Source organism: Xiphias gladius, chromosome 16, assembly GCF_016859285.1.
Source record: "Xiphias gladius isolate SHS-SW01 ecotype Sanya breed wild chromosome 16, ASM1685928v1, whole genome shotgun sequence".
NCBI lineage: Eukaryota > Metazoa > Chordata > Actinopteri > Istiophoriformes > Xiphiidae > Xiphias > Xiphias gladius.
In genome coordinates this window covers 24,740,005-24,761,704 of record NC_053415.1, presented here as the reverse complement: position 1 = coordinate 24,761,704, position 21,700 = coordinate 24,740,005, and the positions used below count along the sequence as shown (strand labels likewise).

Sequence of the window (21,700 nt, the reverse complement as noted above, 5' to 3'; positions counted from 1 at the left end):
CTAACGGAACGAAGAGAGGAGCAGGGCGGTTAGCAAACTCAAACCTACATACGCAGAAGGACAGTTCGTCAGTTCGTCATTGAATCCGACCTCATTGTAAAAGGGAGCGTTGGTTCCTTCTTTGACTGAGGTCTGTTTCTTCTCATCACCAATCTCAATCACCACACTGGGGTCGATGTTTTCCCCCACCAGCTGTCTGGCCTCTGTGATGTTGATGGAAATCTATGAGACAGACAGAAAATTACATCTCACCGCACACATGAGAGAGATTTTGTCAAAATGTAGTTTGAATTAGGCTTAAAAAAGACGTCACATATTAATGACATATGTTCTGCAAAGCAGATCTTTTCTATTGCATTGTTACTGTTATATTATGCAAATTTTCCTCTATATAAAAAGATTTTTTAATTTTTTCTTACATCAACTTATTACTTCATAAATAAGTGCTATTTTGTCTTTTCTGTTTTTGTCTATTCATTAAATGGTTAGTTGTGTTGTGTTGTGTGTAATTCTTCCTGTTCTCTCTTAATATTTATATATTTTTTTCTTTTGATTACTCCTGTTCCTTGTCCATGTTCCCTTGAGAAATGCGCATGTACATTTAATCGTACTTTTAGTAATATTTAACCCCAACTATGGTCCGTAACCTTGCAACTCTGTTGTTATGTTACCTGGAAGCTCTGTGGTTTTCCTTCACTGTCCTGGATGCGAGTTTTCAGCTTGGACCTGTGGAAGTTTTACTGTCATTATCAAACAGAACGACACAGAGATTCGTGCATATAAAAGTTATAATGATCGACACTTATTTATGATCAGTCAGCTGTGGCAAATATACAATAAACTGCCATCTACATTAGTCATCATTGCACCACCAGCAGACACAAAACTCAATTAATGCTTTATAACTACCAAGAGGAAGAAATTATGACTTTGAATGTACCACATAACGGTGTAGAAGTTTGCTTGTCAGTGGGACGCAAAAAGATAAAGCAGCCGAATTTAATATGAAAGCTGGCGGCAATGTACATTTAACCTGGAACAAGTAAAATGACTGCTCCACCAGATGTCTTCCAAACAAAAGAATACATAAATGAAGAGTAAATCATTCGGCAAATTAACCTGTAGTTTTCTTTAAATAAGCATGCATCTTGTGTTACACCACAACAATAAGTAATAAAAAGGAATATTTACAGTAACCACTTGTCATTTTATTTTCCAAAAGAAAAAAATAATTTTATATTCCTCTGTGATAACATACAGCTCAGGTGGACCATTTTTTTTTTAAATATGTGTCACAGTCGTTGTGATTCAAGGGCCCCCAGGCTCTTTCACTCTCTGAGGCGGGACTCAAGACCGATGGGATTTGCCGTTCCAAACACCAGCTTTCTATTGTGATTTTTGTCAGTAAATTTGGATGAGCCGCTTCCGGGTAATGCGCACGACATTTCGCTTATGTGTTAGCTATTTGTGTGGTGATATCTATCTGCGTCTTTGTTGTCACCAAGTGCTGATTTGAACTTGTGCTTTTTGTGTCAGCTGCACCAAGAGCCGCAAACACATGGTGCTTCAGGAGAGATTTTTATACTTTTAATACTGTATACAACTGCAATGTAGTGGGCGAAAATGTTTCGTACCTCTTGTGTGGTATTACTCTGGTTCTGACTGCAGAGGTTCCAGGTTGATCCTCAGGGTTTTCTCCTTCAAGCAGCGGAGACGCTTCAGAGGGCACCTCTGTCTCACTGTCTGCAGACATACATGTAAAATACACAAAATCACGGAACCTTAGTAGCAGAGCAGCTAAAGACAGTCACATCCCGTGAGGAATGATGGTCTGTGTTGTCCCTGAAAAAAACCCGAATTACCCATAATGACCGTGTCAGTCCAGTGTTCAACAGGTGACTGTTTGACAAGGGTTAGTCTCGTCCAAAGTGATATGACAGGGACAATTATTCTATTGCGCTCTGTAAATACAGCCAAGATTGTGAGACTTCATGTGCGTGCATGCGTGTGTGTGTGTTTGTGTGTGTGTGCTTGTTTTTCCAGGCTTTACCCACGGCTCCCTTGTTTGCCAGGACCAGGTCTGTGTTGACTTTCTTCTTCTTCTTCACTTTCAGGCCAAACATCATCTTGGCCTTTCTGCTCACAGAGCGGAGGAAGACTTTCAGTTAGTCAAAGCGTATTGTCAACCTTATCTGCTACAGATGGCGTTCGTATGTGACCACGGTGCAGCCGATGACTGAGTACTGCTGCACAAGAAGCTGACCTGGCTTTAAATGTGTTTGGGTCAGTCCCCCTGGCCTCAATCCAAGGTAGAATGATAATTAACTGCTGAAGACCAGGCTGAAGGAAAAACCCCAATAAAAAATGGAAGAGGTGGAGACAGCTGCAGTTACAGGCCTTGTTGGTTCAGTAACACGGAGGACACCAAGTGTCAGCTGATGTCGCTGGGTCAGAGACTTCATTCAGTCACTGACCCTGGCCGCATTTTGACTGTGATGACTTTATAATTTAAAGCTGCCCTGTCAGCGAACTCTCAGAGTAAGTCGGAGCAAATACAGCTACCCGATGCTAGTGCTGAAGGTCTGGGGTCTTCGGCTAACATCATGTCATGTGATAGAGCTGTCCAAGATTACTAGTACCACAGGGTCTGCGCTCTTGAATCCAGGCTTTTCAGAAGACAGTGTCAAGAGCGTGTGGCCAAAATCAACAGTTTTTTTGTCAGTGTGCGGGGGCAGGTGACAACGTTTTTTCTAATACCTGCATCGTTTTTCTTGAATTTTCTAATGCCTGAGCATTGCCAAAGCAGTAATAATGTTCTTTTGGGGATCAATGGAACCTCACTGCTACCAGATTATGAGCCCTATCATGACTTTAGTCCTTCTTGAGCTGCTTGTTACGCCAGTAAAACTGGTAGCATCTCTATCAATTGTTTCAGTAAGCATTTTGAGTTTAGGTTGTCCCCAAAAATGCACTGAAATGGACTGCAAAAAAAAATCACTTGATGTATTCCCTTTAAAAAAAAGCCTTAAAATAATTGGGGTTCTAACCCATGGAAGCCTTTAAATTCCATCAACTATTGCAAAAACTTAGTGGGGAATAAACAAGAAATAAATTCATAAAATGTAAGAGGTGCCATCAACCATAATCATGTGATTATGACTTTTGTTTATCTGTAAGTTGTGGGAGTAAAATTCCAAGAGGAGTTCATTTTGCCCATAAGTTCCTGTCACAGAATCCAGATTTTTCTCACCTGATCTCTACGGGTACAATATATTTTTTCTTTTAATTTGAAGAATACTAATAATTTCTTTATGAATACTGACATGGATCAGAGAGCAGGGTTAATCATTCTCCACCATCACCTTCTAAAACAGAAAACGCATCTAAAATCGTCAGCTAGATGGAACAAAACGTTAAAAAAGACAGCGCTTTAAGCTGAAACTGCTCACCGCCGCTGGGTTGCAGGACTCTCAAAAGGATCCATTAGAGGCCGAAGTCTGGAGACTTTTTCTTTTTCTACTAACAGTCACCGGGAAGGTTCAGGACCTTCACTTCACAACAAAAAACTAACCTCCACCTCAATGAATCACATCTGGTTGCTTTTCTGCTTTTCCGGCCACTGAGTGTTTAAGGATGTCAAATGATTATTTACCTTCTCCCTTCCCCTTTTCACCTGTTTTCGGGATTAGTGGCTCTGGGTAATTTCCAGCGCCGAATTACCCTCTCTGCTCAACTCAGTTTGCTCTCTGTCTTTACAGCCTTTCCTTCCCTAGACGTTCCTTCATCATTTGACGTGACTGTACAGCAAATAAAAACTTATCCAAACATCCTTCAGCTAGTCCTCACAAATAACCTCACTCTCCACACCTGCCTCCTCATGCGCTAATAAATGAACTCGATCCAGTCTTAGCTATAAATATGACTGCGCAGCTCAGCTCCTTCCTCTTCATTCTAAAGAAAATATTTAAATGTTATCTCTTTACATATTTAACTAGTGGTGTAGTTTCTTGAAAGTGTTGTGTTAGTCTATGGTTTAGGTACAAGGGACCTGCCCTCCTTGCTCCATTTAATAGCTATTCACCTCTCAAAAAAGCAGCTGACAAGACTAACACCAACAATGGATTAGTCCGTCTCTCAAAACTTTCTGACTTCCACTGCCTGTCTGTAGCACTAAGCCCCAAGCCCATTGGTTCCCTCTAAAAATGGGTTACAGATATATAGTTTACATTTTTAAAAAGGCTCAGTAATTTCCTAAAACAGCTGGGCACTGCAGTTTTTACTCAAACAGCAGGATGACGTGCATTCACTGGGGACTCCAGCCGTACGTTGGAATGTGTTGCCAGATGGCGATGAAGTTGGTTGCAGCAAGAAGTCGAAGCAGGTTCAATTTTTTTTTTGCTCTTGTATAGCTGAACTGTAGGTGTGGTGTGGATACAAAAGACGGCAGAGCACTAACACTGTCAGTCCACATGACTTTGTGTTTATAAGCAGTGCGAACTTAAAAAAAAAAAAAAAACAGTCTTTGAAAGACTGAAGCTTTTTTTGTTTTGGATCAAGGTAATGAAACTCCATGTGTGAGCAAAGTCTGAGATTTAATATAGCTTCAGGTTTAGGTTAGAATATATAAAATATTCAACCACAGTAAATTAAAAAAAATGAGCCCGTTGACTCTAAGAACTGGGCAGAGCAAGTGTCCTACCTTGGTTTGGGATCCATCGCTGAGGTCAGAAGTCAGAGTCACTCATCAGTTCCTGTAGCCGGACATGCACCGCTGCATCCTGTCTGCATGTGTCGGCTCAGATAGAGTCAGAGTAAGAGGTTAAGACAAAGTGCCGGATAGCAGCCTGACCGAGTGATTGGTGGCTGAACTGTTTGTTCCGGGGATGAGGTTTTAAAGCAGAAGGAGCATGTGGCTGATTCATGGTCACGTCCTTGCTGATCTTTTCTTGATTACCTGCCGAAGATTTCAAGAGCCAGAGAGTCTCCAAAAATGGCCAACTTCGGGTTTTTTTTTCAGGTTTTCATATTTTTACATTTAGTGGTAGTGGTGGCAGGTGCAGCGAGGCTGGTAGCAGTATACGTAGTTTCTGCAGTAATAGTAGAGGTAGCAGTAGTAGTATCTAACCACTGTTGGTAAAAGTAAAGTAATGACTGCATTATTAGTAGTAGTAGGTTTGTCATTCTTTCTCGTCATTTGTTGTCAGTGATTCTGTGGTCACTGGTTATATAACGTGCTGTTGACTCTTAAATGAAGAATAAAAGTAACCTTCATCACTTGTAATCTGTCTGTCTGCCTGCCTTACATCACCTATAGAGGAGCAATAAGATACAAGCAGAAGCAGAGCTGTTACCTAAAATATATTTTTATATATATATATATATATATATATGTGTGTGTGTGTGCGTGTGTGTGTGTGTGTGTGTGTGTGTATATATAGACCGGTAATCATGTGACCAGGATGTATGAAAATGGCAGAGTTAACAAATCCACCCCTGGTAAACAGAACAGTCAGCCCCAGCTCACAACCTGTCAGTCAGAGAGGATCAGCAGACAGCACAATCACAGACACACACAAGACACACAGACACACACACACACACACACACACACACACACACACACACACACACACACACACACACACACAGACACACACACACACACACGACAGAGTAGACTTCATGAACCATTCTATATCATCTTGGCCAGGTTCACATTACATTATTTCCAGCTTCGTTTCTGACCAAACTAAATTTAAATTCAATACATTTTAATCACGTTCTGGGTTGTCGACATACAGTCAGAGATTGATGATATTTGTGCTTTTAACTGGGCTTGAATCTCCGATCGATCTTTCATCTATCTCTAAAAGGAAATTCCATCCCTGATTTGTGGTTATCACTCTAAAACCACTGTACTCTGTGTGTTTCCAGGACATAAACTCTGACCTTTGTTGTATAGTAATTAGAGTAGTTAGCATTTCCAGGTGAAAAGAGAAAAAAAAAAAAAGAAAAAAAATCACCAAATTTAGACTAGAAATATGAGAGTAACACAGCATCCAGCACACAGCATATTACCCTATTATTTTCCCTTTTTAATAGCCATATTTCCCTCCTTTTGAGTGAAGTAGAATGCCCCCTTATCCCACCTTACGCCGTGATATTTGATTACCTGATGATTGCCCTCATGTTTTTGGTCGATTATTACCCTGCTGCAAAGACGAAACCACAAAATTACCACTAATTATTACCAAGATATTGCCAGGGTATTATTATTGTAATTACCATAGTATTACCCAAGTATTACTCTGTTGCTCCAACAATTCAACCCCATTATCATCCTCACTGTATGAAAACTAAATTGCCTTATGGCAAAAACAAAACGATAGTGTTTCTGAAGCCAAGTTTTGTAGTTACCAGCACACTCGTAATATGACTGAAAACAGAGCAAAACATTTATTTTTTTCACAGTGAGTGCAGCATAAGTGCATTTACAAAAATTTCATCTGAATTCCACGATTCAGTATCTTCTATATATGAATGACTAATTTGTAGTAATCTAAGACCACAAAGTTGAGTACAAATCATTAAACATGACATCACTTTTTTTAAATCATGTCGTATCGGCGAGTCAATTTTTCAAGATTGCAAAAAACCTCAAAATTCAATTCTTTAGTCAAGGTCAGTTTAAAAGTCATCATCAGTTTGCCGCTGTTTTGCAAACACACCTACGATACAGTTCAACACTGGCAGCTTTCCAGCACAGCCTCTTCCATTGGTGACCACTGAGCAGCTTCACTTGGGAATAGAGTGCTCCATAAAAAAACAAATTCTTGGAGCTCATAGAGGAGGGTCAAAGTTTTTCAGCTTTCACTTTTCCTTCCCATATTTTTTCTCTCGACTGGGACAGAAACCAGTGACTTCTTGGCCACTATCCTGCTCTGCTGACTAATAATCTTGTTTTACGTGATCAGTCTCTATCTTGTTTTCTTCCGTCTTGAAAGGATGATCTCTCATAAATATCTGTAAAAGGTGAAAAGAGAATATTAACATGAATAGAGGAAATTCTGATACCAAGTTTAACCCTCCGTACTACAATGTGACTAAAACCACATTTTAACCAATGTTGTTGGACAGAGTTGAAAATTTGTGGCGTTGCCATAAAACTAAGATACACTATCTTATACAATTTTATACACATTCCCAACAAAAACATCTATGATCTCTTCAATATTTACTGCATTTCTTAGACAGAAGACAAGCACTAAAGCACACAATCTAGTGGTACAGGCTGTTTCATCAAGGCTGAAACTCAAAGCCATGTTCACATCATATCAGAGGAACCAGACAGACTGGGTGGATAAATGTGTCTGCATAGTTGGACAGCCATAAAATCATTTATTGGCAGCATGCCTTTTTTTTGTATTACATTTTCTGTCATAAACCAATTGACCGACTTCAGATAGCAAATGTAAACACCACTGGGGGAAATGTCAAAGCTGCACATCCCACTTGAAACAATAGTTCCTCCAAGATGGCTGCTTGTATTTAGGGTAAATCTGGTATGATGTAGCCCCAGCATAATGACATACTGGCAGAGATCAGGAATGATAATGCAGGCTTGGTTTGTGAGGTCTTCAGCCTAACATGTCAAGTAAGTTTTGTATTTGACAACACAATATCACAACAAGGTCCATTTAGTAGCTCTTCTTGAGTTTTTGGTCATAGGGCATGATCCTCATCAACATATTTTGCCCAGTCCTTGCCATTTAAAGGGGCAACGTGTAAGAATTGGCCAGGAAGCTGAGGTGTCCACCCCTATCGTAGGAAACAAGTAAAAGCACTCTTTGGTCCCTCCTCCCCCCTCCCTTTCCCCTGTACCATAGTCGGACTGGCCATCGGACTTACTGGGACAAATCGTGCTGCACTGGTGAGCCGTTGGACCATCAAAACTAGTGGTGGCAGGGGTAGAGGATGAGCCATGAGAGGTCAAGGAACACGAGGGAGAAGGAGAGCGGCTAGAGCAGCAGCATCAAGAGCTGAGCTTGAGCAAAGAGTGGAGGAATGTTCCCAAGAGAGGATGGCTGCAACACAGGTTTATAGCCTACTCGCTGTTACTACTTCTTCATTCTCTCATGTTTGACGCACTGTCCGCTACAGTGACTTCCTATCGTCTCTCGAGGTACAAAGTGGTATTACAAGACAGGATGGGACAAGGCTAGCTGGTTAGCATGCTAACTTCAGTAGATACCTCTGGAATACAATACACTGACGTATTTGATATAACATCAAAACTGTTTCTTGACATCGTGTTGATAATCTTAGATAATTTTTGAATGTTTTAAACTAAAATACTTACATATAGCCCCTTTAAGTGAACATGAAGCAGAAGTCCTTCAAGTGCACAGAAAAAGGAAATTTTAACATTTATAATTCCATGACAACAGGGCAAACTCTATTTGTTAATGAAGAACAGGCAATATGTTCAAAATCTTCATAACAACTACTAAATGGAAACTGTGGTGAGGTTGTTTCCTCAACTGCAGTTTTCCAAAGTCAGATGAACTTTAAGCCTCAACTTCTGCATTATGAAGTTCAGTCTAGTTTATGTAGAATGGCTCTCACATAGCAGAAATTAAAAATATTCCTAGGAAGCAGGACAAGTCAAGTTGGGAGACCGATACAGCTGACATGTCAGGCCAGAAGAAGCTTTGCTACGCAACATCCAGGCAGCTAGACAGGTGGATAGATATAAACAAACTAAACTAAATCAATCTGTCCTCTGTGACATCATTTTTACTCCCAAAACACAAACCACTTAACTGTCGAAATTCAGTTTTCACATGAACGTCAGGTGAGGAATCAGACTGAACTTTCTCTCACATGCTCACTGCAAAAAACTATTTTATTTCACCCTCACATTAGTGATAAGGGAAGACGTTTTGTCTCCACTCATATCATTAATGTGTTGCTCTGGTAACGGAGAACTATCCCTAGATGTCAGCGGACTGTTCAACCAGAGATGGGTGGGAATGGTACCACATTTTAATGAAACCCACATGATGTACTGGCACCTTGATAGCATATCGTATGATAAGAGATTCACTGCGTTGTTGGGGTCAGCGTAGCCAATTGAAAGTATTATATTATATTATATTATATTATATTGACAAGAAAATGGTTAGGTTGTAAACCAGGCACACAGATGTTTTAAAAAGTGTCTTTTCTTTTTTCTTTTTTTGTGTTTGCAAAAACAGGGCAATATATGTATATGTAGATGCCATGACTGCATGGGTACCAGTCCCGCCTCATATTATCTTTTTGCAGAAACTACAGAAGAACCACGACAGGCAGCAGTAAGACCTTGTGGCTTAAAGGAAAAGTGAAGATGCAAGTTCAGACAGGCAACCACCGGCAGGTTGGGTTTGGGTTTCCTACCTGTGTCGTGATGGATAAGAGGTGCTGGCGGCATGGTGGTTTCAGAGGAGGAACTGCAGTATGAAGATGCTGGCTGACTGATGAAAGAGGTATGTTTGGGATAAAGTGTGGAGGGTTGGTGTTGGACTTCGTAGAACGTAGATGTTGAGGCGAACTGCTGATTGGTGGGCAGCTCAGACGAGGTTTTAGAAGGTTTGCTTGGCTGTTTAGTAGGATGACAGGATTTTGGTAGACGTACAGTAACTTGGCAGATTTTGAAGTTGGAGCGGAAGATTAAAGATTAGATGGTACAAGCAAAAGGTTTTTGGGGGCCATCCAGAACATATGGTTGGTAGATTTTAGAGAAGAAGGTTTTGGTTTGTAATCTGAAGGGGAGAAGGTTTTAGAAAAGACTTTTGATGATTTTGAAGGCGGTATTTTAGCAGGCTTGGGGAACATGGTTAATTTTGTTTGATGCTTCATAAGACAATTTTAACGATGGTGTAAGGAGGTTGGTAAGAGCACACTGTTCCAAATAAGGTCTCTGATAAGGTGTTTGGTTTATAATGAAGGAACAGATGATTTTAGAAGAGATCGTTAGTTGCTCAGAAGGTTTCAGAGGATATTTCAGAGGAGGTTGATCTTGGAAGAGCAGGGAGTTTCAGATGACGACAAATAGGAGTATAAAAGGGACAGCTTAAAGGAATAGGTGATTTCAGAGGGAGAGGAAACTGGCAGAAAGAAAGAAAAGAAAGACCCTCATTGTCTTCAGGAGGATGAAAAGCTGGATGAAGAAGAGTTTGGTAGGTGGAAAACATGAACGTTCACAGGAGGAGGGAGGAGCATACATTGCCAGAAGCAGCAGGAAGCTTTTGAAGATTCGAAGGCAGATAGGTGGGTGGACAGATAACCAAGGGGCTGAGAGAAAGAGTAAGGGATGGATGGAAGGGTTGGAGTTAGGGGGAGTACAGTGCATCAATACCTGCAGGAGTGAGGACCAGAGCTTGTAGGAGGTCAGATAAAGAAACAATCCCTCTCACCACATCGTCTCTGTCAACCAACACCAAGCGATGCACCTGACCCAAAAAAAAAAACACACAGGATTTACGACAGAATGATCATCATTATTGAACTGTTGCTTTTGCTTTCGCTGCAGAGGCCGCAGTAAAGGTTACAGCAAAAGGAAATGCTTCCATGTTTGGAAACTAAAGTGGATCCCTGTGGCATTAAATCAGCCTGAGAGACAGCATTAACTGTGTCTTTGGTATGTTTAGGCAGTGAGAGTATCCTAGCTTATGCCTGGCCTACATTTAATAAAGATATGAAAGTCGGACTGTAATGCATGCGTACTACCTCAGCCTTCGCAATGCGGTCAATGATGGTCTCCAGTGTTTCATGAGGGTAACACTTGAGGACTCCCTCCACCCAGCAGGCTCTGGAGGTAACGGCCTCTCGCATTGTCATGTTCAGGTTGTTGTAGTTTTTCTGGGCTGCGAGGTTCTGAATGATGGAAAAAAAAAAAAAATAGAGAAAACAACATTATTTTGCCACTACCAGTTGGTTTCAGTTGAACATTTTGCTGTTATTAGCAATCACGACTAACATGGTTCCATAGCAGTTTAAATGCTGCAGTTTAAGTGCTGCCCAAGCTAGCCATTTTGTGGCTACTGCGTTGTTAACACATCATTGCGGTTAACAGTTAATTTACAGCTGGATTCATTTTTTTTTCATTCTTACACTTATGGATTCTATGTAAATGTTCACATGTTGATCAATCAATACTTTTGTGAATTTGGCAGCACAATGAAGTGTTATCCAGACCACAACAACGAGCATAAAACTTTTAGATTAAGCATGACGTGGGATTGGATTGAGGGAATCTCAAGATTTGCATTTATGTTCTTGTCAAGGCTAACAACGTTGCAGTGACGAAAGATGTGTGAAATTAACTTACAATGACATCAAACCTGGAGTACAGCGCCACCACTTTACCTAGAGAGAAGACACAGAGAGACATACAGACCAAAGATGGTACAGACAGACAAGTATACAGATAGACGTCAAGTTATGTACTGTAAACTGTTATGCTTAAAAGAAAATCAGCCTTTGAAAGAAATCACAAGGTAGTCTGGTTTGCTGCTGATGATCATGCAAATTTCAACACCAGACCACACACAATAAAAAAATTGCATCTACTCTACATTATTGACTGCTGACCTGGACGTGAAGTGCATTAGGGTTTAGGGCTGAAGTCAGGTGTTCAACTTTTAAACACTGTGTCACAATTTTCAAGTAATAAAATGGAAACGTGTTTTGGAATGAAACTCCATTTATTAAACTGTGATTCTAATAGATAAAGCAACCAAATTCCCAGGTGAATTCAACCACTAAATATCAGCATAATGCCGGACTACCTTGCTTATTGACCACGGGCAGAGCTGAAACTCTTCTCTCTACAAAAATGGTCAGAGCGTCATACACAGAGGCTGATTCCTGGACTGTCGCAATCTCTTTAAAGGTACCGATCGCCACTTCATTGATCCGCTTTTGAAGAAACCTGGGTTTAGGAATCATGGATCCCTGGGGGAGAAGAACATATATGATGATTTGATTTAAATCAAAATTGTGCAGTGAAGATCCTTTTCTAGAACACAGATGGAGCCTGGACATTTCCTGAGTTCTGTGTTTTAAATGGGATTACGAAAGTAAACTGATTTTGTTGTACAATAAGTAGCTCTGGCTTTGGAAAATAATAAATATAATAATAAATAAAGTATTTGGTATGAACGTATACTTACAAAGATGTGGAGGAACTTGAGGATGCGCTTGTGAGTGAGGATGTGGAGGACGTTTCCTGATTCAGGGTCGATGACCGGCAGCCGGTGGATCTTATTCTTCAACAGGGAGTAGATGGCCTCAAAAAGACTGAGGAGATGACAGAATTTCTGATTAGGATTTTAACGATCTCACTTGAGGATTGTAACATGGAAAAAAACAAGACACTATGGGTTATCCTTGGTCTGCCTTGACTCTCTGTTCAGGTTTTGGTTGACACTGAGCTCACGGAGAGCAGGAAAGTGGCCCGTTTAGACTGTACTTTAGCTCATTCAACAAATGTTCAACTGCTGCTTCTTTACATTAACCCTTTGAATTTACCTGTTTTTATGTATAAATTTGTCTTAAAATATTCTCAGTTCAAACAAACACAATCTATTTTAACTAACAACACACAAATCTCTGTGTTGTTCTTGTCCATATTGAATTAATCTTTTAAATCAGCAAAAGCTAATTGGAGTCAGGAGTTGGCAAACCTAGAGTTAGAGCTACTTTTACTTTCAAAAAACACTCAAACATTTTCAGTTTGCTGTTTACGAGAAACATCTGCTGGTGTGAGTCATGCCTCGCAAAAAAGGGATGAAGAAGACTTACAATCAAGACTTGTTAATTTACGTGAAACTGCAAAGGTTTACAATGTAATCTCAAAGAGTTTAGACATTCATTAGGCCACAGTAAGACAAACTGTCTATAAATGGAGACGATTTGGTATTGTGGCTACTCTCCCCTTGAAGCCGGTGCCCAGCTGAGATGACTCCAAAGGCACAACACAGATGCTCAGTGAGGTAAAAAAAAAACAATCCTAGAATAACAACTAAAGGCTTAAAGGAATCACTGGAGCTGGTTAACATCTCTGGTCATGAATCTACCATATGCAAATTGTGGATGAAGCTGCTGCTCTCCAACAAGAAATAAAAAAAATCACTGCATGCCCGAAGTTTGCCAAAGAGCACCTCAGCACTCCACAACTACTGGGGAAATGTTTTGAGGACTGATGAAACTAAAATCATCATCCCAACGGTGAAGTACGAAGGAGGGAGCATCATGACTTGGGGCTGCTTTGTTGCCTCTTGGCCTGGACCACTAGCCATTATCCAGGGGAAAATTAATTCCCAGGTTTTTCAAGGTCATCTTACAGGATAATGTCAGGGTGGCCAGGTGAAGCTCGGTAGAAGTTGGGTGCAGCAACAGAAAAATGACCATTACACATGGAAGAAATCTAATACAGAATGACTTCAAACAAAGAAAATCCACCTTCTGGAGTGGCCCAGTCCGAGCCCAGACCTTAACTCAACGGAGATGCTGTGGAACGAGCTCAGAGAGTTGGTCACATCAGACATTTTAAGAATATGGCAGTTACAGTTCTGTAAGGAAGAATGATCCAAAATTCCTCCTCGACGTTGTGCCGGTCCCATCAAAAGCTTGTTGAGGTTATTGCTGCTAAAGGAGGTTCAACCGGTTATTAAATCCAAGGGTTCGCTTACTTTTTCCACCGGCACTGTGGATGTTAAATGGATGTGTTCAATTAAGACACTTGTGATTTACATGAAGATCAGGTCACAGTTTATCACCAATTAATGCAGAAAACCAGGTCATTCCATAGGGTTCACATACTTTTACTTGTCACTGTTCCTCTTGGATAACAGACACTGTATGGTCTAAATGAAAACTGCAGCTGGTGCGGTACTTAAAATGGTATATTGTAAAATAGATAATGAAAAAAAAAAAAAAACTACATTATTTCAAGGGCTGTCTTCACCTGGAGTCAGGAGTGATGCTGATCAGTCTGTTAATAGAGTACTGTAAGTAGATCTCTGCAAAGAGAGAAACACAAGTTGTTAAGAACAAAAAGCAAAAAGCAGATGATTTTAAGGAAAGGCAATCCCTGTTTTTTTAAATTAATCCTTCTGGCACTGTATAAGGGGATGGCTGAGTTATACAGACCTCTCCATGTTTCTATCTTGTGTTCTTCCAGCTCATAGATCTGAACCTGCTGACAAAGCAAACACCTTCAGATCCAACAGTGACCATCCTCAGCCTGAGCAGGCATTTTCATCATTTTAATCTGAGACATTTAGCAACGATGTGTGATTTTTATTGTTGACTTTCTGCTTACTTTCTGTATTACTGGTTAATCTGACATGTGACAGCACTGTGATGTGCGGCATGTCAACAAAACACCAAATGCCGACAGACGCACAACAGACCCATAGGCCTTACATGCTTATTTGCTCTGAATGTTTAATCCCACGGTCACAACACGCTTCCAGAAGCATAGCTCACCAGAGGAGACTTGTAGTAACGATGGAGAATGTTGATGAAGTCAGTGATGGTCAGCATACCTGAATGCAGAAAGAAAGCAGAATGTAAACATCAAGCATGGATTTGTCAGCTGTCAAGTATGAGGCGAATAGCCACAAGAGTAAACTGTCTCTCTCAAAGTTTCCCCTTTATTACAAGAAAAGTTTTCAAGCTTGAATGAAGAGAAAAGTTGGTCTCTAATTACTGTACTTCTGTTCATATAATAAAGAAGAGCAGGTGTTGATTTTGTCTTCTGGAAGATATTCACAGTTACAGTTTTTTTGGACTCAGCACCTGCATAACATAGATGTGCAAGTGCTTGCACGCCACTTGTATTCCTGTGATTATTTCCAAACATCATTCAGTTATTTATTGAGAATCAGGAGAATTGCAGATTACTGTGAATTATTGTGCGTGTGTGCGTGTGTGTATGTGTACATGTCTTTCTATGTTTGTGTGGACGAAGTTTAGTTCCCAACCATCGTAGTGAGGACATTTTGGCTGGTCATCACAACTTCAGGGGGCTGTTTGAGGGTTAAGACTTGGTTTTATGGTTTAGGTTAGGGTTAGGGTTGGGGTTAGGGTTGGGGTTAGGGTTGGGGTTGGGGTCGGGGTTAGGGTTAGGGTTAGGGTTGGGGTTAGGGTTGGGGTTGGTTGGGGTTAGGGTTAGGTTAGGTTAGGTTAGGTTAGGGTTGGGGTTAGGGTTAGGGTGGGGGTCGGGGTTGGGGTTAGGGTTAGGGTTAGGGTTGGGGTGGGGGTTGGGGTTGGGGTTAGGCATTTAGTTGTGATGATCAAGGTTAGGGTAAGGGGGAAGGGAATGCATTATATCAACGAGAGATAGAAGTACAAAGGTGTGTGTGTTTGTATGTGTGTCTTTAGGTTAAAGGTGGTTTCACTCACTGTTGGTTTTGCTTTTCTAATGTGGGCATTATGGGTGCTGTGCTAACAATCTTTATCTCTGAATAATTAAATCCATTACTGCTCCTAACAGATATATTCAAGTTACAAATCTCTTCCCCAGTTCCCTTTTTGTGGATAACCTTTAGGACGGGATGCCTGATACACTAACCATACAAATGAAACTGTTTTAACACATATATTAGACTGTTCTCACGAGACAAACAAAAAAATTATTTTCAAATGATTACCATGAGCTTTGCTTTTAATTGCCTGAAAAAGACTTTGAGTCGGCCTTTCGACTTATTACATTTCTCGTTTAGGAGCAGAGTGAAATAGCAGGGATTTTATTTGTGCCACAAAACCTCTTGGTGTGGAGATCAGCGCCGATGGATGGGTCGACAAAGGTATTGACTGCACACAGGTGACCGTTGTCTGTTGCCAAAACCTAACCAAATTTTGACCGTAATGGTGGCAGGTCAGTAGAGGACACTGTACCAGCATCTGGTAGTAGATTAGCCTACATTGCTAACATTCAGCACCAGAGCTGAGAACGTCGGGGCAGAGAACAGAATTGCGACGCTCTGCTCTGCGTCTTGCGGTCCTCACTTTCCATCACCCTTGTCTGTTTCTGTTGTAGTTAGTTTAGCCGTTTTGAGGTAAGACCCGGTTGGAAAAAGTTTACCGCCTGCCATGCCGTTAACCTGTGTTGCTCTGTGTACGATGACGCAGCTTAGGAAAAAAAAAAGAAAAAAAAAGGCAGTGATTTGACAAAATATGAGTCGACTCGGGGGTTTCTCGACAGATGAACTGAATCACTGATATTTACTGGGCAGCCCAAAAGCTAACGTCAGTTTGCTTACGTGCTAATGCCATAAAGCTTAAAGCTGAGCCAAGTACGGATTATTCTGACAACGTACGTCTTCAAACTGAGCCATGATATAGAGCTGAGTCTGACAAACTGAGTCTGAGATCGCTTGAAACGGCTACCGTACAGTGGATAAATCCTTAACTGAAACCTTTCCTCTGGCACCACCCTCAAGCCAAACTTTACATTGCTGCTTCCTAGTGGATCTGAGCATATCTCCATTTTTAAAAAATCATCCAACAATTTGGTTTTCTGTGTGTAAGAAGCATTATAAATCACCGGGGTTTTAGCATCATTGTAGGAAAGTCTAAATCTTGTGACGCAGCTTGATATACAAGTTTATGGCCGTTGCCGTCTTAATCCCGAGCAGAAAATGAACACCCACAGACTTGGTCTAAATGTCACAAAGATCAGCTCTGCGCGTTCAGTGAGGTGACGTTGTTTGTAATGCAACACAAAGGTCACGTAGTTGACCTGCCTTCCTCTGAATGTTAGCTCACAAACTGGGCCAGCATCATGTGAAACCACCAATCCAAAGTAAAGAAACCTGAACCCTCAGATCTGAGCTCTGTGGGTAGGGACCCAACGTAGGTCAAACACTACTAACATTTAGAACTTGTCTGTACTTTTTCAGTAACAGATAAATTGTGTTCAGTATCAAATCAGTACTGACTGCTTGGTCAGAATGATTCGTTTCAATAATATTTATTTTTCTAACGTATTTTACTACTATGTTTCATTTAGGCTAACTTGTCCTGCTGTTTGTGATGACATTAGCTACTGTTCTATTTAAAGCTGGCTTATTTTGTCAAACGAAAAATTGATTATATAAACATAAACTTCTTAAACTGTTAAAACATTACAACTGACAGTGTTTCAATAATGTTTCAATTTGAGGAAACAAAAAACAAAAAGACAAAAGCCATAACATCATGGCTGGGCGGGCAGTTGAATGTTAGCACTGTCAGTGACATGTGAGGGGAGCCCCAGCGAAAAAGCTAACGACCAGCGACAACGATGATTCCGTACCCCCAGATCATTCATATGCTGAACACCCCTACTGTGTGTACGCAACAGAGACAGAGACGTCATGGCTCACCCACAAAACACTGAAGCTTGCTGTCCCACAGCGGCGCCGCCCTCACACCATTAGCCACCAGAGCAAAGAAAGCCTTCTTCACCTGACAAAAATACACAACGTTTTTCCACGTTTGTCATGCAGTTTGCAGTTGTGGGGTACTTTTTTTTTTTTGCAGTCAAAAAGGAGGAGTTTGCAGGTTAAAAAAAAGTGTCCCATACCTGTAGCGTTGTGTCAAAGATCACCAGTTTGGAGCTGGTGGGGATGGCATCGTAGCAGCAGTGACTCTTCATGAAGTTCATGTATATGAACGTGTCAGGGTCTGTGACGTCAGTGGGCGCAAGAGCATGTGTTGCATATGCACAGCTACCTAAAAAATAAACAACATAAAACAAATAAAAACACGATATTCGGTACATTTAACAGGAGATAAGATTATCTTAAAATCAAATCCCAGCAAATTTTTTCTCAGTAATCTGTATAAATGTCGGGTGTTTGTATTTGATATAAGTATCAGATTGTGGTGGAAGTAGCAGAGGAATAGCTGCCGAGATCAAACAAGCTGTTCTACTCCTTACCTCTGCTCCTCATTGAAAGAACATCTTCCTCCTCACTCTCTTTGTGGTCCATCTCAAATATCGGGACCTGCAGGAGGAATTAAATCAGCAGTTTACTGAGGGCCCTGAGTTTACGCCTGGCATGCATGGCCAACAGCCTGCTGGTGGATGGTTTCACATGGTAATTAAGATGTTCTAGATGGTTGGACTTTCTATTCTTTGAGTAAAACTTGACCTGGGGTGGACTGGGGCTTAACAACCTAACAGACCCGGAGTTGAGTGAGGTGAGAACATTCTGTGCAGTTCACAACGTTTCTAACGTGAATTTAAATCTGGCGGAGGTCATCCGTGCTATATACAACATGCTATGTTCACAGAGCTAACGATCTGAAAGCGACACCCGTCAATCACTACAGAAAAGCTGATGCCACTTTAGATGGATAAGAGAAAATGTCCAAACAGTGAAGCCAGGTTCAAACGCTGAAGAAATCTTCTGATGAGCAAGCTACAGAATAAAAGCCAACCAGTCAGAGATTCCGTGGTAACAGTTAGCAAATGTCTCAATGGATTTGAGATTTTGTCAGAACAAAATTTTAAAAAGATGGTTTTAAACTTCGTTGTTTGGCAGCAAACAACCACTGTCAAGAGAAACGTTACAAACTGCTCGAGACAAATAGAAAATATGGAAAAAATGGGAAATGAGGATATTGAGGATGGAATGTTAAACAGAGAATGAACAGAATGATTAAAAAGCAATGAAATTAAATCAGGGTTTCAGAGGCTCTGCTGACATCTCACAGCTTAACAGCTACAAAATTAGTATCAGTGCAGCCACCCACACACCCACACACACACACGTTGTTTAGGCACTACACACAGATATCCCAGCAGCAGACCCATAAATGGTTGAGCTGCACTATATATCAATGATGAAACCGATTTTTAAAATGACATTTTTATTCACTACAGTATGTTATCATAAATTACACTGTGTGCTACATCGATTAGTTTTAAGTGTAAATCAAGAAGTAGTCTTATAGACGTCCGCCGTAGTGTATTTATTTGTGTGCATTTTAGCAGAGCATTTTAACTCGTTCACTCATGTCAGTATTCTCATTACATCCACCCCATGCACTATTGTAATCAAGTAAAGTGTTTTCTTCTGGTCTTCTAGCAGCTTCAGAGAAAAAAAAAAAAAAAAGGCAGCTGGAAGACTGCTTTTGGATTTAACTTGAAAGGCCTCCTTTAGAGGCTCGCGTTTTGCGGCCTCAGTATCTCAGGTCAGCGTCAGGCAAAGTCCCCATGTCTGCAAACTCAACAATAACATTAGTGAGTAAGTTATACATCGCTCTACATAGAATATCAGAACTAATGGGAATAATGGCCAAAAGTATAAAAACAAAGAGCCGCAAAAGAATATTTTTTGCATACATCGTTTTATTATCACCCACGTAGTCAAGCATGTTGACTTGGAAACATGTGGTACTTAAGGCATTATTTACTGTTATGTATGATCTCATTAGCGTAACAGGGTTTTGATGGTGATTTGGCTGTGCTTACAGTTCAGGCTATATCTGGAGCTTATCCATGTAAACATGCATACAGGTTGGGAACGTGCTTCACTTTAAAAAGGTAAATATTAACACATGATGCAAGAAAAATGATCTCAGGGTGATAAGAACTGGGCACCGAGACTAGCAGCGTAAGAGCAGATCTAGCGTTTTTCTCTTCGCAGCTTCACAGTTACAAAGGCATGTCCAAACACACACCAGCACACACATTCCAGTCTCCAGCACAAACAGACCGCACAGAGTTTGGGGTGAGTCAGCAGGTAAGACACCCTGTCTTACCTCCGGAGGAGGCTCCATGGCTGGGGAAGAGGAGCAGGACGTCTACCTCTGTGGAACCAGACCTACCAGCCAACACCTGGGCATCAAAACAGAAGACTACAACACTTCGACACGCTGACCACCTGAAACATCTGTGAAGATCTGCTAACAGTGTCAGATAAAGAAGTGATGAAAGAGTCCAGGCATTGTGAAGAAGGACAGAGGAGGAAAGGAGGGGAAGTAGTAGGACTTGGACACAAAGGGCAAGGGAGACTAGGCAATCGGCGCACCAGCAGGCAGCTTCAGACAGCTGGGTCTGAATGTCTGGGAAAGACTGAGGTCTAAATCTGGACTAAGGGGTGAGAGGCCTGTGGCATTCATAGAGAGAGAGGGCAAGGAGGGAGAGTGGGAGGGGAAAACATGTACTGGGTGAGTTTGGGTGGGTGGGTTGGTGGGTGGGGGTGGGGGGTGGGGTTCAGTGCAGTCAGAAAGTGTTAAGACCCCTTCACTTTTTTTCACACTATCATCTTGCAGCCTTATGCTAAAATAAAATTTTAAAAAATCTACACTCAATACCCCATAAAGACAAAGTGAAACAGAATTTTTAGAATTTCTTGCAAATTTGTTAAAAAGGAAAAACTGAGATATCACACCGACATAAGTATTCAGACCCTTTGCTATGACACTTGATATTTAGCTCAGGTGCCTCCCATTTCTCTTGATCATTTTTGAGATGTTTTTTACACCTTGATTGGATTCCACCTCTGGTAAATTCAATTGATTGGACATGTTTTGGAAAGACACCTGTCTATATAAGGTCTCAGAGCTGACAATGCACATCAGAGCGGCAACCAACCCACGAGGTCGAAAGACCTGCCTGCAGAGCTCAGAGACAGGATTGTGTGGAGGCATAGATCTGGGTACGAGTACAAAAAAAAAAAAATCTGCTGCATTGAAGGTTCCTAAGAGCAAAGTGGCCTCCATGATTCTTAAATGGAAAAAATGTTTGGAACAACCAGGACTATTTCAAGAGCGGGCCGCCCAGCCAAACCAAGCAATCGATGGAGAAAGGCCTTTGTAAGAGAGGTGACCAAGAACCTGATGGTCGCTCTGGCTGAGATCCAGAGATCCTGTGTGGAGATTGGAGAAACTTTCAAGACAACCATCACTGCAGCACTCCACCCATCTGGGCTTTATGGCAGAGTGGCCAGACAGAAGCCTCTCCCCAGTGAAAGACACACGAAGGCCGCTTGGAGTTTGCAAAAAAGCACCTAAAAGACTCTCAGACCATGAGAAACAAGGCTCTCTGGTCTGATGAAATCAAGACTGAGCTGTTTGGCCTCAAATCTTTGCACCATATCTGGAGGAAACCAGACATGATGCTTTAAATTGGTTGTGCTTCAGGCGTCTGCCACCTCCACTAGGGATGTCTGGAGCTCAGCCAGAGTGACTGTATTAGGAAACAGATTTTCCTAATACGGTCAGAAATGTACACATCCAGCAGACATATAGCAATATTATCCCTCATTTGAAGGTGTGTTTATGGACACCTCGGGGATGTCCAGCCAAATTTTACTCTCCTTTAAGCTCTTTTATGCACTTAAACTCATGAAGGAAATATTTGTCTCTTTAGCTGCTCCACTATGTTCACCCACTAGCTGCCAGATATGGTACAGTGGCAGATTTTTCTGCTGAAAAAACAATTGCAGGCTGTAAAAGCAGAACAGTGAGCTGGAAGATGCTAAAAAGCTGAGGAGAAAAGGCAAAGTTGGTTGATAGCTCTCTGTGAGTTTGTCGCAACGAGCGACTAATTTCACAGTAATCACAGTCATTTGACCCACTTTTAGCAAAAGATAAAAAATTAGACTAGTGCAGCTTTAAGGGTTTGTCAGTCCTACTGTGGGGGACGTTCAAGTTT

The 21,700-nt window shown here is 41.2% G+C and overlaps 1 protein-coding gene across 2 annotated transcripts; it reads right to left on the bottom strand.

Moving 5' to 3' along the window:
• Positions 1-6,433: 6,433 nt before the first annotated feature.
• On the bottom strand, positions 6,434-20,167 carry prkag3b (protein kinase, AMP-activated, gamma 3b non-catalytic subunit). Of its 2 annotated transcripts, XR_005709106.1 has the most exons (14): positions 19,804-20,167; positions 17,975-18,041; positions 17,618-17,766; positions 17,418-17,499; positions 14,536-14,594; positions 14,197-14,242; positions 14,012-14,066; positions 12,216-12,342; positions 11,832-11,997; positions 11,372-11,409; positions 10,771-10,917; positions 10,400-10,493; positions 9,439-9,640; positions 6,434-7,023 (listed from the first exon to the last, which is right to left on the bottom strand). XR_005709106.1 is itself a non-coding variant. In XM_040148544.1 (13 exons), the coding sequence occupies exons 1-13, from the start codon at positions 19,819-19,821 to the stop codon at positions 6,971-6,973; spliced, it is 1,101 nt and encodes a 366-aa protein (XP_040004478.1). In that variant the 5' UTR covers positions 19,822-20,167; the 3' UTR covers positions 6,434-6,970. The 2 variants fall into 2 exon arrangements, 1 of the variants encoding a protein (XP_040004478.1); XM_040148544.1 differs by lacking the exon at positions 9,439-9,640.
• Between the last annotated feature and the right edge of the window lie 1,533 nt (positions 20,168-21,700).

What these genes read in the sequence shown, in the direction of transcription:
- prkag3b (XM_040148544.1), bottom strand. An exon ending in CAAGATAGAAACATGGAGAG is followed by an intron (nt 14,067 to 14,196) that starts GTCTGTATAACT and finishes CTCTCTTTGCAG; the next exon opens with AGATCTACTTACAGTACTCT. An exon ending in TCTGGTCCTCACTCCTGCAG is followed by an intron (nt 7,024 to 10,399) that starts GTATTGATGCAC and finishes CACCTTTTACAG; the next exon opens with ATATTTATGAGAGATCATCC.